The 16,642-nt window shown below is 67.1% G+C and overlaps 1 protein-coding gene across 5 annotated transcripts in view; it reads left to right on the top strand.

Annotated features, from left to right (window-relative positions):
• Positions 1-16,642, top strand: part of NHSL2 (NHS like 2) — a 31,958-nt gene that overhangs the window by 3,737 nt on the left and 11,579 nt on the right. The window contains exon 1 of one of the 5 annotated variants that reach the window (XM_087748213.1): positions 9,673-9,829. The exons of 2 other annotated variants lie outside the window; for them this stretch is intronic. In XM_087748213.1, coding sequence (XP_087604339.1) covers positions 9,766-9,829 — 64 coding nt within the window. In that variant the 5' untranslated portion in view covers positions 9,673-9,765. Of the gene's footprint in view, positions 1-9,672; positions 9,830-13,489; positions 13,627-16,433; positions 16,620-16,642 lie in introns of those variants that run through there. 2 more of the 5 variants (XM_087748215.1, XM_087748214.1) reach the window with 2 other exon arrangements.

Here is a 16,642-nt window from a genome sequence, read left to right on the forward strand (position 1 = left end):
GGATGCTGTCACCGGTTGAAAAAAAAAAGAAAGAAAAAAAACCCTTGCTGACTTGCTTGAGTGTCCTGCCAGGCTGGAGTGGCCGGGCTGCCCCTCGGCCCCAGGCAGAGCCACAGCCGGCGACAGGGGCTGCAGCCACCTTTCACAGCCGTGACCACAGCCCCGGGGGTGCACCCGTGCGAACCTACCGGAGAGCCACGCACCGTTTCGCGGGCCGGTTGCCTGAGCCCCGCTCCCTCTGGCCCCGCAGCTGCCCTCGCCAGCTCCTCCCCGCGGGGTCAGTGCCCTTCCCATCGGAGCGAAGATGCCGGGAGCGGTGCAGGGATCTCATCATGCAGAGCCACGGGGAAGGAGACACCCCAAAGCCAGGGGACGAGAAGAGTTGGAGTGAGATGGGGCTTCGGTCCCCACCTGCCAGCAGCTGCTGCCCGCAGGCACGGGGAGAGCAGTGCTCTCCTCCCCGGCAGCCCTGACCCGCTGCGGCCAGCACGGCCGCCGGGAAGGGGCACTTGTCCTGGGGCAGCTCTGCATCTCCTCGGCCATCAGGACGGGCTGTGGCAAGCGTGGGCGATGCCGGAGCAGTTTGTGGAGGTCCCTGCCCTGTGAACCCGGCGCTGCTCAGCCTGGCCACAACCCGCTGCAGCCTCCTCTGCTGAGCAGAGCAGCTCCCAAAGACCTCCCAGACCTCCAAGATATTTTCTCCGCCTGCTTTTTTCTAAACCAGCGGTGATTTCAGCGTTGGAGGGGAGAGCACAGCTCCCCCAAAGGCTGCCTTGGCACGGGCGGGAGGTGGGAAGCTGACCAAGGCTGGGACGGATGGCTTCGGCTGCCAGAGGAGGGGGAGTGGGGAGCCGCACCCTCCCTCTTAACAGGAACCGTCTGCAGGAGCGGCTCGGCGAAAAGGCGGACAAATGAACAACGCACGTCTCCCACCCGGACCCGCTTTGGCGGGTAGCCGTCCTCAGCGGTGGGCCGATAGCCGCTCTCCGAAAACGCGTGCTGCAGGCAGCGCGGTGGCTGGGAGGAGACCCCATCCCTGCCTTTCAGCAGCTTCCCCACGCTGCTGAAGTTGCTGCAAGGAAAGAGCAGCCCCCGCGGGGCTTTGCCGCCCGCCGTGGTTGCAAGCCCCCCCAGCACTCCCTGCCCGTGGGCGTGTGGTCACCGCGGTGCCCAGCCCTGCGCGGGGACAAGCTCGGGCCGTCTCGGGAGCTGACCTTGAGGGGGGCATCTCCAGTGACTGTGCAACCTCTCTCCCTCCCTGCTGCAGTTTTGTTGGGGCTGGGAGCCCTGCTTCGATGGACCCAAATCCTGCTTCCGACGGGAAGCATTTCCACCCTTTTGAAAGGGTTTACGTGAGAGCTGATCTGGCTGGTGGCCTTTCCTCAGGAGCTGGGCTCTGGCCCTCAGGGGCAGCAGGTCCCTTGGGGACAGCAGGTCCCTGGAACCCCCGTCACCCAGCAAGAAGTGCACGAGGTCACGAGGGAAGGTGGCCACTGCTGTCCCCTTGCAGCCTCGCACGTCACCTGCCCTGCGGCGTGAGCTTAGAAGAGAGGCTCCTTTAGTACCAACATCGCATCGGCTGCAAATATGGCAGTGGTTACGGTGCACAGGAACGTGGATTAGCTTCAACTATGTGTCTCCAAAGAAGCTTGCGTCACCTTAAAGCAGTTTGAGGGATTCATTCACCTCCATGTGGAAGCAAGAGTTGGAGCTCGCTTTGGCAACCGTTCTCCAGCTGCAGAGAGCTCCGTGATGCTCAGAGGAGGGAGAGGTGTGAGCGTGCAGCGGGACCGCTCCCCGCGGCATGTGTGTGGGTTGTCCGGGCAGCGAGGAGCAGCAGGGGCATCATTTCACTGGCTGGATTTCTGATAGCGCCCGAAGAAGCATCCCGACTCGCAGGAGGGCCTCCCGCTCTCTCCTTCAGCCAGCTGCTTTGTAAAGTGCCAACCTGGTGCATGCTGGGCACCCACTGCTTCACTGCTGATGGGCACGGGGGGACGCAGGGACCCACCACGGACCTCTCCTGGCTGCTTAGGAACCCATCAGTCCCTTAGGGAGTTACATCCAACTCCCAACATGGTCTGTGCTCCCCAGGTACCTGGTGCCCAGCACCGTGCTCACTGGCCGTACCCAGTACCCCGTGGCTGCTGGCACGGGGCCGGGCAGCACACTAGCCGCTGCGCGCGCACAGGGGCCGTTCACTGGCAGCACAAAGCCTGGATTGAGCGAGAGCTGGCGCGGTGCTGAACAGGCCGAGTATGCTGGCGAGGAGAATCGGCTCTTCTTCTTCTCCCCCGTGCCAGCAGGCTCTGCCACCCTCCTCCTGCGCTCGTGCCTGGCAGCAAGGACAGCCGCCCGCCACGGGCACCGGGATGCCGCTGGCGGGGGAGCAGGCTGGCGCTTCGGGCGCCGGCAGCGGCGTGTGCACGGCTCTGGGTGAGTACCCGCCGGCACGCCGGGGTGACGGAGCCCTGACCCCTGGTGCTGACAGCAGCCTGGCACGGTGCGAGGGCTGGCAGCTGGTGGCAGCTCCAGGAGCCTTAGTGGGGCTGCCCGGCGATGGGGGGAGGCTGAGCATGGTGGGCAGTACGGGGAGCGGGAGCGGGTCGTTAGCCCCTTGAGTTAATCTAATGACAGCAGATTGTAGCAGCCGCGTGGGGAACAAGCTAGTTCCCCCAGTTAACCAGGCAATGGCTGTCAGCAGCAGTTTTCCTCCCTTCCCAGCACCTCGAGTCACTGGCCGCATTCTGCACCAAGCAGCACGGCCCCAGCGTGTGCTTGGATCCTGCCTCGGTGTCCCCATGGCCAGGCAGGAGGATGGGGACAGCAGGGCACCCCGCATCCCTGGCGTGGGGCAAACACCATCCTCACGCGTGTGCTTACGTGTCCGCACGTGTCTGAGCGTGCACGCATGTGCCTGTCGCAGAGGCGAGGGCTCCTGCACATGCAATGGGTGTCGGGATCTGTGCCGCCAGCGCTCCATGCCAGCTGCTCTCGGAGGAGCCTCAGCTGCTCCGTGGCTCTCGTGGTCTCTGAAATCCTAAAGGAAAGGGGTTCCTGTAGCTCGCAGCAGGCGCCAGCGGTGACCAGCCCCCGGACTGCCCGGGCACTGAGAGGGGAAGGTGGTGCCTGGAGAGATGCTCCTGAGATGTCTTGATGCGCTTGCTCCATGCACATGAAATTGTGAGGTCTTTGCTGCTGTGGGGTCGGCCCTGAGGCAAACCCCATGCCTTTGCAGGACCAGCGCCCTTTGCCATCCCTCGCAGTGTGCTTGCTGCACCCGTGGCTGCAGCCCCAGCCCCTCGCTGGAGCAGCGGCTGCCCAGGCTCCTTCCCTGCCGGCAGCGCTGGGCACCGGGGCTCTTTCCCAGCCCTTCCAGCGGACGCTGGCATCTCCCTGCAGGGCAGGGCTCGCCCAGCGCCATCCCGGGGGCTCGCCCAGCGCCATCCTGGGGGCTCTCGCGTGGCCGCGTCCTGCCGAGCAGAGGGAGCAGGTCTCTCTTTGCAGATGCAGCTTGTGGGTGCACCCTTGCCCGGTGCACGGAGAGGCTCCCCAGATGCGGCTGGCCCCCCGGGGCGTTCCCCCTCCCCACGGCTGTGGCCAGCAGCCGGCAGCCTCCCGGGTGGTCCCGGCTGTCAGGCAGCGCGTGGGCTGCCGGGGCCACCTGCAAGGGGCTGCCTGTGCGGGACCGGCTCCCTTCCCGCCTGCGCCGGGAGCCCAGCCAAGGGGGACCTGGATGGCTGCCTCCCCGAAGGCCATGGGGTGCAGCCAGCCTCGGGGGGCTGGGGGGCCGGCTTTGGGCTTCTTCAGCCGATGGCTTTGGCGAAGGGCTGCTGGGAGTCTGAGATGCTCCAGCTCATCCCATTGCAGCCCACACTGGGAGAGAAACCCACCGGCTGTGGGCAGGCCAGGTTCAGGCAGCGGCTGGACAAGGCAGAAGGCCCTGCCGACTGGTGGGTACCCGGGCGAGCCAGAGCAGAGGGAGGGTCTCGGAGCTCCCCCAAAGCAGCTGGGATGGTGCTAATGGGAAGGGGGGTGATAGCGTGCGCTCATCCCGGGAGCTGCTTGGCAGGCTCTGCCCCCCAGGCCTGGGGACAGGGATGATGTCTGGCCGTAGGGAAGCGTGCGTGGCAGTGGGAAGGAGCTGTGTTTGCTCCTTAAAATCCTCCAGACCTGCCTGCACTGTCTGGTCTGGAGGTGGCAGATCCATCTCGTACCATGTACGTGACCCCCGTGCAGGCGGTTCGTGGGTGCACGTCAGCTCCTGCTTTGTGCAGCGTTGCTGGCACGCCAGGCTCGCCTGCACCCAAGCGGTTCATCCGTGCGTGCGGCGCATTTCGGCTGTGCCAGGCTCGCTGCCTGGCATCTTCACCCTCCGCTGTCTCACAAGCAGCCAGGCAGCATCTCGGACACAGCAGACCCGCTCGCACACCACATCGTGGGCAGGCACAGCCTTTCCAAATGTGCCCACATCGCTGCCTGAGCAATGGGCCCGGATGCCCAGGAGTTGTTTGCCAGAGCTGGCAGACCAGCAGAAGCTGCCAGATCATTTCCTGAAGTGGCAGAAAAAGGCTCACAGGGATTTTCTGCTGCAGCCAGCAGAACGGGCAGCAGGAGCGTAAAGTGAGGCTAACGCACACCTGAATCGGCAGCGGGTGCCTTGGTGCTGTTGGAGAGTCGCTGCCAGCACCAGTGCCCCTCCTGCCACAGCCCACACCAGCTCTGCGTGGCCGTGCAGCCCTGGGGATGTGCAGACCCTCTTTGCCAGGTTCGGCCGAGCCCAGGACAGGCTGTGGATGCCTACGCTGAGTGCGTGGGAATGGCTCGTTTCATGCTTACGTGGAAAGCCCGAGGGCTCCCAGTGCGGGGGGCTCGGCTGGAAGAAGTCAGGCAAAAGGCTGGGGGGGATTTGCGCTGGCGAAAGCTGCCTGCTGGCTCCGGGTTTCTGCTCAGCCACAGGACAGGCGTAGCAAGAGGCGAGGGCAGGCTGGCAGGATGCTTTGCTGCCCCACAAATGTCTTGCTCCCCACCCGGGACTTCTCCAGCCCGGGGAAGGGCCATGGTTAAGGGGAGCCTCCGGGCAGACCCAGGAGCTCTGGGCAGGCAGCGCGGGGCAGGTTGGTGGGTCGTGCCGGGCTGCGCGTGGTGCCCGTCGGCGTGTGCCACCTCTGCTTTGGCGATGGTCTCCTAAAGCCTTTCCCCAAGCCCCCCGGGAGCTTGCCTGAGCCCGGTGCTCTTGCTGCAGGCGTGGGGAGTGCTGTGGGGCTGTCCCCTCCCTGCAGAGAGGCAAGGGGGGCTGCTCGATCCGCCCCAGGCTGGAGTCCGGAGCAAAGCCCTTCACCCGGCTGCCTGATCTCTGATAATTACAGGAGAGGGGAGGCTGGTGCTGCCCACGGCAGCCCACGGGCTGGCACTGCCCGACAGCGCAGGCAGGGGGGTGGCACCTCCTCTCTGGGGGTCCCACCGATTGCGCCCCTCATTGCGGCTCCCGGGACCTGCCGGAGGGGTGCCAGCTGGCAGCCGTGCCGTGCGGGGCAGGCTGGCGGGACGCTCCGGCCCCGCTCCGTCTCCATGGCTCCGGCATCTGCAGCGGGGACGTGTAGCTATATCTTTAAGAAGGGCCTGGGCTGGGGTGGGAGAAGCATTTCCATCCAGCCTTTCTCCCAGCAAACCTGGATCGAGTTAGCGTTAGCGAGCCAGCGAGCGGCAGAGTTGGCGCCGTGGCCGTTCCCCCGCTCCCGGACAGGGTAGCTGCCAGCTCACCCCGTGAGCAGCCGGTGGGGCGCGGGGCAGCTTTTGTCCCCCGTGGCCACGGTCCCTGCAAGGAGGGGAAGAGGAGGAGGCAGAGCTGGGTACGTAGAAGTTTTATCCTCCTCCCCGCCGGCTGGACTCACTGCCCTGCTCCAGGGCGGGGGCTGGCAGCACCGCAGGAGGAGGGCAGGGAGCAAGGTGGGTGCACGGCGCGGGACGGGCTGCTGTCTGCAAAGGTGGGTGCTGGCAGTGGGCAGCTCCAGGGCTTGCCCGCACGGCGGGGCTGGCAGAGCCGCCTGCTTGGCTCCTTCGGGCTCCTACCCTCACGCGCTGAGATGGGGATGGCGGGATGGGGCCAGCTGGGCGCCTCGCCGCCTGTCACGCGAGGCGGGACGCACCGATGGTGACAGCGGGCAGAGCCCTGTGGCGGGATGCAGCGCCCTCCGCTCCCTGTGCCCAGCCCTAGGGCTGGATGCGTCCCTCCTCTCCTTCCCCAGGGACCCCGTCGGGAGGAGGGTGCCCAGCGTGCCCCTGCGCTGCTGCCCGCTCCTGCCGCTGCGGGCAGAGGTGCTGGGGGATCCAGTGGCCGTGCGGGGGGAGATGCCGGTGCCACCTTGCACCCCGTGCCTCCCGCGAGGGGCTCATAAGTGACAGAACTAGTGATGGCATCACAGCACGTGGTGGCAGTCTGGCTCTGCGCTGGTTCTCTCCTGCAGCAGTTTTGGGGTGCGTTCAGCTTTCCCAAGCCAGAGGAAGCTCTGGGTGACTGGGGGTGTGGGTGCAGGTTGTTGGGGTGATCAGGGCCAGGGTCCCTGTGTCCCCTGGGCCTGACCTCTGTGTGGGCAGCAGAGGCATTGCAGCTTGTCCTGTGCTGGTGGCACGGTGGCCATCAGAGGACCCCGGTGCTGAGCCCACCGTGTGTTTTCCCTCCCCTGAGCAGCTGGGAGGGCCCAGAGCAGTGGTCCTGAGCCTGGAGAAGAGCCTGGCTGTGTCACGGCCATAAGCCAGCTGGGCACCGTGATGCCGAGCTCTGGGGCTCGGGCGTGCGGGGTCGGCACGCTGGTGCAGTGCTTGCAGGACGTGCCTCCCCCCATATGCCCACCCCGGGCACGGCTCGGTGATGCACTCCCGCAGGCTGCTGGGGATGCGGCTGCTCGGCGGGAGCAAGCACAGCTGCTCTGTGGGCAAGCTGGGAGTACGGAGGGCACCGCCAGCGGTACCCCGTCCCAGGGAGGACGGGTTAGTGCCCCGTGCAGCTCCCGGGACACAGAGCAAGGAAATATGTTGCTGCGGTGGAGGAATCCCAGGAATGCAGGACCCGGAGGGGACACGAGGTGGCACGGCAGTTTCAGCCCAGCTTTTCAGTCGCTGCAGGCAGAGCCCCTGCCAGGGCCAGGCAGGCCTCGCCGGGGCAGCTCGCAAGGCGGGAGGCCACCTTCAGCGGGGCGAGCCGAGGGGCTGCCAGGCGTGGGGCTCGGCCTCCTGGGCTCTGCCTTCCAGCTCGGCGGCCGTGGCCCCTCCGGCACCCGCTCCACCGGGACGTGGGACCCCCTCGGGGCCCAGCGCAGCCCTGGGAGCAACGCGCGGTGCTGCCTGCTCTCCGCAGCGCCCGTGCGGGGCTGAGCAGCCCTGGCCCTGCTCCCCCAGCCTTGGCCTGGCCCCGAGCCGTTGTTCTCCAATGAGCTCATCTGCCTTGCTGGTTATTATTTTTTAACATGGTCTCTTGGCCTGAAAATAATCAGCTCGTCCACTTAGCGAGTGTTTATGGCTTCTTCAAAGAAGCCGCTTTCTCTGCCAGGAGAGGGGCTACTTTAGAAACTGAGAGCTGAGCCATTTCCCACACTTGGGACCGGACGGAGCCGCCGGTGCGGGCTTTTCCTCGGCTCCACGCCTGCGGCGGGCGGCTGGGGCACGCCGGGGTGCGCTCGGCCGCTCGCACCCTCCTGCCTTCGCAGGCCCCATCACGGAGCGCCCCGTGCCGGGGTGGGAAGGACCCTCCGGGAGCCGCTTGGCTGCACGCAGGGAGCTCGCTTGGGCTGCAAGAAGCACGCAGTTGGGAAAGCGCAGGGGAGCCGCATGCGCCCACAGGGCTCGGAGGAGGACACGTGGTCTAAAGCTTCACCGCAAGAGGTGACGAGTAGCTAGGAGCGATGAGTAGCTTGCTCGGCTCCCCGGGATGGGGTGCAGAAAGACGGCCGTGGGGTCCACGATTCGTGGACCCCACAACCCATAATGGGGCCATTGCAGCCTGGCTCGACGCCGCGTGCCTGGGCTTGGCTGGGGGCTGGAGGGAATGGGAGAAAAGGTTTTCTCAATGGCATTTCTACATTTCGTCTTCCCGGAGAGCGCACGGCGGCCAGGGCGAGGTGGGAGTACGCCTGCGCTGCCCGCGGCTCCTGCTGCGGCCCCGTTGTGGGCTGTCCCCGCGAGCCCAGGCGCTGCCACAGCCCTGCCCCGCGGGGCGCGGGGGCACGGCACGGGGCCGGGGGTGCCACCGCGGGCCCCCGCACCCCTGCGGCTGTCACACCCACCTGCTCCCACATCAGTCACACAAACCGCTCCTTGCGCCAAGTACTGATCCAATTTGTGGCTGTTTCCATAACAACCTCCCAGCGCTTTCTGGTCCTTTCTGTCGCTACGCGGATGCTGAGCTTCGGCACGTAACGGATGCTCCGGCCTGGGATGGAGCGGCTGGGCTGAGCCATCACCAAGCACCTCTGGCTCCTGGGTGCAAAGGGCCATTCCCTTGCTGGAGGCCAGGGCAGACTGAGCAAGTTTCCCCCAACCTGGGTGGGTTTTTTCCCCGTCAGAGTGATATGATGAGGTTTGGGCTGGGGGCAGAAGGAGCCCAAGGGCAACAGTAGATCCAGGCGTGCAGCCCTCTCGTGGGGGTCGCCGAGCGCAGCTCAGCCTTGTGCAGATGTGGCACTGCCCGGGATGCTCCGTGCCAGGGATGGGGCTGCTGGAGGTGCTGCCAGCCAGAGACCCCCCCGTTTCTCCTGCAGAGACCCCATCACCCGCAGGCCTGGCGCTTGCAGCATCCCATGGCTCTCACACAGGCTTTCCCCATGGGGTGCCGGCCCCAAGACCTCACCCCACACCCTCCTGCCTCCCACTGTGCCACGGCTCAAGCTGCTCTCGGAGCTGCCATGCTCCCGCCCCTCTTGCCTCCATCCCTCTGCTGCTCAGCCTGCCACCCTGCAGGGCCAGCCCTGGGCCCCCCCCCCCAGCCCCATCACCCCGGGGGTGCCAGCCCTGGTGCCCCCCACCCAGCTCCATCCCCATCACTCTGTGGGGCTGCCCAGCCCCAGGACCCCCCACCCAGCCCCATCACCCCGGGGGTGCCAGCCCTGGTTCCCCCCCCCAGCCCCATCGCCGCGGGGGTGCCCAGCCCCGGTGCCCCCCACTCAGCCCCATCGCCCCGGGGGTGCCCAGCCCCGGGACCCCCACCCAGCCCCATCACCCCGGGGGGTGCCCAGCCCCGGTGCCCCCCACCCAGCCCCATCGTCCTGGGGGTGCGCAGCCCCAGGACGCACCCCCAGCCCCATCGCCGCGGGGGTGCCCAGCCCCGGTGCCCCCCACTCAGCCCCATCGCCCCGGGGGTGCCCAGCCCCGGTGCCCCCCACCCAGCCCCATCGTCCTGGGGGTGCGCAGCCCCAGGACGCACCCCCAGCCCCATCACCGCGGGGGTGCCCAGCCCCGCGCCCCCGCCGCCCCCCGCAGCCGCCGCCATTGGGCGCCCGCTCGGCGGCCCCGGCGCGGCGGGCGGGCTCCGAGGGGGCGGCCGGGCCGGCGGCGGGGCGGGGGGCGGCCGGTGCGGTGCGGAGCGGTGCGGAGCGATGCGATGCGGCCCGGCTGGGCTCGGCCCGGCCCGGCCCGGCGGCTCCTCCCCGCTCGGCGCGGCGGGGCGGCGCGGCGCGGCGGGCCCGGCGGCGGGGGAGGCATGGAGCCGGCGGGGAGCGGCCCGGGGGCGGCGGCGCTCTGACCACCTGGGCCGGGCGGCCGCGGCGGAGGATGGGCAACGCGCAGCGGAAGGCGCCGCGCAGCCAGCGGCGGGGCAGGATGCGCTCGGCAACAGGTACCGGGGGACGGGACGGGACGGGGCGGGACCGGGCCCGCTCCCCGCGCTGCCCCCGCCGCCCCCGCCGCCCCCGGCCCCGCCGGCCGGGAGGGAGCCGGCTGCGGCGGGGGGGGGGGGGGGGGCTCGGCCTCTGCCGCGGCCCCCCCCGGCTCCCCGGCCCCCTTGGGTCGCCTGGAGGACACGGGAGAGGTCACCTCCGCCGGAGGCTTGGCCTCGCTGGCGGGGGCGGCGAGGGATGGGGCTGGCGGTGGGGCCCAGCGCGGCGCCCCGGCGAGCGGAGCAGGTGCTGACCCGCAGCCCGAGCTGCAGGGAGCCGGCCCCGGGCGGTGGGGAGCCAGCCCTGAGCTGCAGGGAACCAGCTCCGACGATGGGGAGCCAGCCCTGAGCTGCAGGGAACCAGCTCCGACGATGGGGAGCCATCCCCAGGCAGCAGGAGCCATCCCCAGGCAGCGGGGAGCCAGCCCCAAGGTGCGGGGAGCCAGCCCCGGGCAGCGGGGACCCAGCTGCAACCATGGGGAGCCAGCTCCGAGCTGCGGCGAGCTAGCCCCGGGCAGCGGGGAATCAGCTCCGACGATGGGGAGCCATCCCCAGGCAGCGGGAAGCCAGCTCCAAGCTGCGGGGAGCCAGCTCAGGCAGCGGGGAGCCAGCCCAGGCAGCGGGGTGGCCTTGCACTTGCTGGCCCCAGGGCTGGGTCCTGCCCAGGCAGGGAGCCCGTGCCTGCGTAGCCCCCTGCACCCCCAGCCCCCCTCTCCCACCGATGGCGAAGGTAGTGGGTGTCTCTGAGGGACCCCATACCAGAAATTATCTAAGGCAGGCAGAAAGCCCTGCAAATCTGCAGGGGGCATTTGGGGGGAGCAGGGTGAGCGGAGGGTTCGCTCTGAGCCAGGAGCGGGCAGCTGAGCGCAGGTGCCCTCTGAAAAAGCTGGGTCGAACAAGCAGGCAGGACCTGTCCGGTCACTCCGTTGTCCCCACCTGTCTGGCCCAGGCAGTTCAGCAACCCTTTCCAGACACCCAGGACTCTGGCTCCCCTCCCCGACCCAGCCCAGCTCCTGGAAATGCCAGAAGACCCGGGTTGCCGGGGTCTGCCACGGCTCCCGGCTCAGAGGCCCGTCAGATCTGTTTCCCCATGTGCCCCGGAGCGCGGTGTCCTGTGCGCACTGCCCTTTGCCTGGCCGCTGGCTCGAGAGCCGGGACGCAGCAGTGCGGGCAGCAGCAGGGAGCTGCCAGCCCTGGGAGAGACCTCAGGAAAATTGCTTAGAAGCTGCAAGAAAATGGGGAGTGATTGTCACAGCCCAAGTGACTGTCACAGCTTAATAATTAGCGGGCAGAGGGGGTGGAAGTACAGCCTGTCTCTGTCTAATTTTGCAGCCGCCGTTGGAGTGATTGTTGCAAAGGACTGAAATGGGGCAAAAGAGCTTCGAGTTGCACGGGGGATCGGGAGGGATGCTGATCTGCCGGGTCCTGAGGGATGAAGGATGCTGTGCCAGCCGGTACCCGGCACATTGCCCTCAGCCCCCATCTCGCGGGGCATGGGAGGTGGGCAGCGCCTGGGCTGCTGGGCTCAGAGGGGCTGTGGGATGCTGGCCTGCTCCCCGCCTGCCTCTCCCACCCTTGCAACTGTCCGGTGCGGCTCGGAGTGGGATGGGAGCTAATCGCGCTTCTGCATCTTCAAAGGGATTCTTGGGAGCTGCAAATCGCCTTCCCAGCGCTGCCGGGAAGGGCCCAAGGGGGGTTGTGAGGCCAGCCTTTGCACCAAAGCTGGCTCATCTCTGTCCTCGGGCGCAGGGAGCGTCTCCCCACCAGCCCGGAGATCTCCCGCAGATCTTCCTCCCGGTGCCTGGCCTCCCCTGGGGAGACGACAGAGCTGCGCCTGGCTGCTGGGAGCAGGGAGGAATGGGATTTGGCACTGGACAGCTCGAAACTTATCTCGGGTGTGAAGCTGGGGTGAATACTTGGATGCTCCCAGGCCATTTAGGCTTGGGGCTGCTGGGACCGCCGTGGCTTGGGCATTCCTGAGCAGCTACACGCAGGCTTCCTTGTGGAGAGGTGACGTTGGGTCCAGGCTGGAGCTTATCTGCCGAGGGGAGGGAGCTGAAACTTGATAAGAAGCAGCCCTGTGGTGGGTCTGGGTCGCCAGCAGGGTGGGACGCCCGCCGGCTGGGAGAGGAGGGCAGGGACCCGCCGTACCAGGAGGTACCTTGGCTCGTCTCGGGCAGGATCATTCTTCTGCCCCGTGCACAAGGCGATGTGTGGAGGGGTCTTTACATTGGTGCCCCTGATCATGAAAATCCAGCCTTCCTCGTGTCCCAGCGGGCTGGGCAAGGCTGCGTGAATGTGGGGCACGTGAACCTTAGCTCTGCCTGCTGGGCCAGAACACGTCTTTGATGCTCCTCTAATGCTGGTGGGGGCTCGCGTCCCCCTGCGCCCCTTCCTCGCGCATCGGAAGGGCCAAGCAGGCTGCTCTTGAGCCCAGGACGCTTGCTTGCAAGAACAGCAGTGTTTGGAGGGGCTTGTTGGAGCAGACAGCATGCTCGTAGGCTGATGGAACCGATGTGATGAGTTAGCAGGTCTCTGTGCCTGCTGGTCTGGTGGGGCTGGGAGGCAGCTCTCCAGTTATTGTGTCTGTCCTCGGCTGGCACGATAACCGCAGAACGGGGTCCTGGAAGAAGCACCGGCCACTGGGGCACGTCTCCTTGTCCCCCCATCTGTCGGAGCCGCGTGCAAGTGCTGCCTGGGTTGCTGGGGAAAAATGAACTCTGCTGGTATGTGCCGTCCTTTACCCATCCCGTCATTTGGGTCTGCGGTGTGGCTGGGTGCCTGGCGCCAGCCCCTGGCAGGGCACGTGCTCCCCGCGCTGCCTCCGTGGCCCCAAAGCCACTTCCCAATGTAAGCCAGGGCTCGGGGCTGCATTCCCGTCTCTGCTGCAGTCCTGGCTCCCAGGGGCCTCCGTCCCGCAGGAAAAGCAGGCTCAGCTTTACAAACCCCCGGGGCACTGGGAAAGCGGTCCCCGAGGAGCCTTTGCTCGCGGCTTTTGGAAGGAGCCAAAGCAGGTGAATTCAGAAAGGCCCCCACTTTTTCTAGCTAATCAGTGTAGGGAGGCTGGGGGGAGAAGGCAGCTCCGCCCAACCGGGAGGCAGCGGCAGGCTCCGGGGAGCTGTTTTCCAGGTGAGGCTGCCGAAGGCCAGCTGGGACATGCAGGAACAGCCATGCTCTGCTGGGGGGACGAGCCAGCACGCACTGGTGTCCCCTCAAGTCACTCGTGGCTTTCAGAGGGTGCCAGCTGCTGCTCTGGACGTGGCTGGGGGATGTTTTGGCTCCATGACTGCTCGGCCGGCGGGAGCCCAGCTTGTCCTTGCCATAGCCGCCAGGACCCCGTCCCCTCTCCGGGCGCTGCAGCAGGGATGGGGATGTACGGAGAGAGGGGCGAGCCCCTCCGCCCCGACCCACTGCCTTCGCAGGACCCCCGGGCGAGCCGCCGGCAGGGTGGGTGACCGAGGATGGGCTGCGCAGAACCACGGCCCCTCCGCCATCCCTCCCCAGGGCCGGTGGCGGGGAAGGAAGAGGGGCCGGGGCTGGGACAATGGGCTGTGGCGCTGACTCAAACAGCCAGTTCCTGGTCGCTTCCTCTCCCCCCGGGCTGGAGGCGGCCGCTGGAGGGGAAGGCAGAGGAAGCTCGCTTCTCTCGGCCTGTTTTTGAAGCAAGGGCTCCCGGGCGGTGGGAGCGAGCACCCTCCCGCCTGCGCCTGCAGCCATGGCCAAGGCGGAGTGGCTCCTGGCGCCCTGGCACCGGGGAGGTAAGGCAGGCGGCGTGGGCAGGGGCGGGCAGCGGGGAAGCCTTCTCCAAGAGGAGCGGGCAGCAAGGGTGATGGAGTTTGCAGGTGCCCTCACTCTGCAGTGCAGGACCCTGGGTTGGTGCGACCTGTTGGGCATGGGGATGCGGAGGCTGTCGTCCCTGGAGGCCGCGGGGTCGGTGCTGTCTGGCAGTGCGGCGCTTGTCCCGCCTTCCCCAGCCTGGCCTCGACTGTGCTGTGTCCCCTTCCCTTTTAAATCCTTGCTGCCGTTCCCCAGCCCCTTGGGCGTCCTTGTTCTCTGACAAAGCAAGAGAAGCACGGAGAACCCCTGCCCGCGCGTCCCGCTGACCGCTCCTCAGGCCGGGGCTGAGCCCTGCTGGGATGGATCCTGCCCAGCCCTGGGGTGCTGTACCCTCCTGGCAGCTCTTGCTTGCTGGTGGCGGCAGGAGTGGAGACTGCAGGAGCGTGGGTCAGCCCGCGTCGCAGTCAGCCAGGGCCCTCGCTGCTCTCGCTGCCCTCGCTGTCACTCCTGCTGTGGCTGATTTCACGTCTCGGGCCCCTTTGTCCTGGGGCCTGGCCGCGTTCCCCTCTCAGGCGACTTCCTCGCATTGTCCCGGCCCCACGGAGTGTAAAACCAGCCGGGCACAGGGGAAACGGTGCTTTCCTGGAAGCACCCCTGCCCGGCGAGGGGCTGCAGCCTCTCCGGCACAGGCAGCCCACGCGCCTGGGAGAGCTGCGAGCGCTGCCCCGGGCATCCACGTGCCGCTGAACCGTCCCGGCCAGGCTGGGGACATCACCGGGGGAAGGTTAGCGGGCAGCTGGCCCCGGCTGCCCTGTGCCCGGGGGTGCCCTTGGCCGCGGTGCGCGGCGATGCTGTGCTGGGGTGCCAAGGACTGGCTGGGGCTGGCAGGTTGCCATGCCAGGTTTCCTGAGGCTCTCGGGAAAGGCTCGTGCCTGGGTTTTTTGGCTGGGAAGCGAGGGTTGTGATACGAGGAGGAAGCCAGGCTGCTAGGGAGCCACAGCGGGGCTGGGAGAAGGGCTCCAAGGGGTCTGATCGTGCTGCCCGTGGCTGATGGCTTGCTGCAGGGACCTGGGTCCAGCCAGGCTCTGGGGTGGCAAAGGCAGGGTGATGGGAGCACCCGCAGCCGAGCCCTGAGCACCCCCCACCAGTGCTGGGGCTGCCGCTCCGTCCTCAGGAGCATCGGCTCTCGGCCCCTTGGCAGGGAGCAGCGTGAGTTCATCTAGGCCGGCTGCGGTACTGGGCCAAGCCCCGCTGCGAGTGTGGCAGCAGGCAGTTCCGTCCCCACAGCACGGGCGGATGGCGCGCCGGGGCTCCTCCTGTGCCGGGCTCACCGGCCAAGGCCCCCCCACAGCACACACGCCTCCCCTGCCTGCCAAAACTCCCTGGCGGGATCCCGGCTCGCGTTGCTGGAGCCGAACGTGCCCAGTGCAGCTTTTGACCAGTGGCCCCCGGCCTCTGCACCTGCCGGGCTCGCGGGCAGTCACCAAGCCAGCAGTGCCGTGGCTTGCGGGGACTTTGACCGGCGTCAGCTGTTCCCCTGTCACCTTGCTGCCACCACGGCAGGGCACCCGCCTGGCCTGTCTGTGTGGTGTCACAGCTGACGCCATCCGTGGGGAGCACACGCGTCCCCTCCGCTCCTGCCCTACACAAGGCTTGAGGCGAAGGTGATGGATCACTTGAGATCCAGCTGGAGAAAGAGGGCATTTATCTGTTTTACCGGATCTCATCACAGGGCCAGGCAGGCAGAGTGCCCTAGCGCACTGTTAACACTGAGCCCTACTGAAGAACAGTGATGTTATTGGCTGTTTTGCTGCTGATGGTTTTAATAGAAACCTCTCCCGTAATCCAGCCTTCTGCCCGTGAGCTGAGTGACCCTCACAGCTGCCAAACCCACCACCCCTGCCAGCAACTCCTGCGGTGCTGTTATCTCCTGTCAGTACAAAAATCAGCCGATTGCATGTTAAACAGGGAGTGTGAGAAAAGCCGAGAGCCTCCGACAGAGGTGCAGCAGGGTGGTGTTATTCTTCAACGCCCCATGGTCCTGCTGGGCACCTGCGCGGGAGCACGCAGACCTGCTGTGCAGGGCAACGTCGGCGTCCTGGCATGGGCACCCCTCTAAAAAGCTTCCAGCCCCTCCGGCCTCAACCACCAGAGGGTCAAACAGCCGTAAGGGTGGTCCGGCCTCGCTGAGGGCTCAGAGATGTGCCCGCAAGGCGTGTGACGGAGGGACGATGTCCCGGGGAGGGTCCGGATTTGGACAGGGGCACGCTCCAGCCCGTGCGCGGCGAGCGCTTGTGGCAAGGCGGGCAGGTCTGCATCCCAGCGGGGCAGCTGGACCGGCGGGTCCGAGTTCAGCGGGGGGTGAGCTTGGGACAGGAGGTGCTTTCTGCGGCCACTGCCAGCTCCCGCTGTTTGCTCTTTTCTCTTCCTCTCCGCTCATCGCAGAGCAGCGTGCGCTTTGGCTCCGTACCACAGGGAATGTCATCAAGCCGCACGCGCTGGCAGCGAGCAGTCACGGTGCCGGCAGCGGGCCGGGGTGCTCGCTCGAAGCCGGTGGCATATGTTGCCGGCACTGCGACGCATCGGCTCCTGCCAGTGGGGTTTGGGTTGTTGTTGGGATCAGTCTCAGCCTCCAAGTTTGCAGTCCTCATCCTCCAGTGTGCTAGGACCGGCGGCGGCGGCTGGCTTGCCGCTGTGCCGATACCCGTTGCCATGGCTGCTCTGCTAATGGTGCATCGCCTGCTGCTGCCGTTACATCACTCCTGTGGTACCTCTGCATCGGCAGCGAGGAGCCGGGCGGCACCGTCTGCATTGCCGACGCTGTCCGCTCGCTTGGAGCGAGCTTGAGAAGGAAAAGTTTGGCAGCGAGCTCGAGCAAGAGGCATCACCTCACGGGAGCTTTGGCCTGAATTGAAACAACTCCTGATGGCTTTGTCGAATATCTCCCTGTGGATTCGGGATGCCTGGGCAGTAGGTAAAGAGGGATGCTGGTGTGGA

This window comes from Nipponia nippon, unplaced genomic scaffold, assembly GCF_047370975.1.
Source record: "Nipponia nippon isolate SJK-2023a ecotype South Korea unplaced genomic scaffold, ASM4737097v1 scaffold_12, whole genome shotgun sequence".
Classification (NCBI taxonomy): Eukaryota; Metazoa; Chordata; class Aves; order Pelecaniformes; family Threskiornithidae; genus Nipponia; species Nipponia nippon.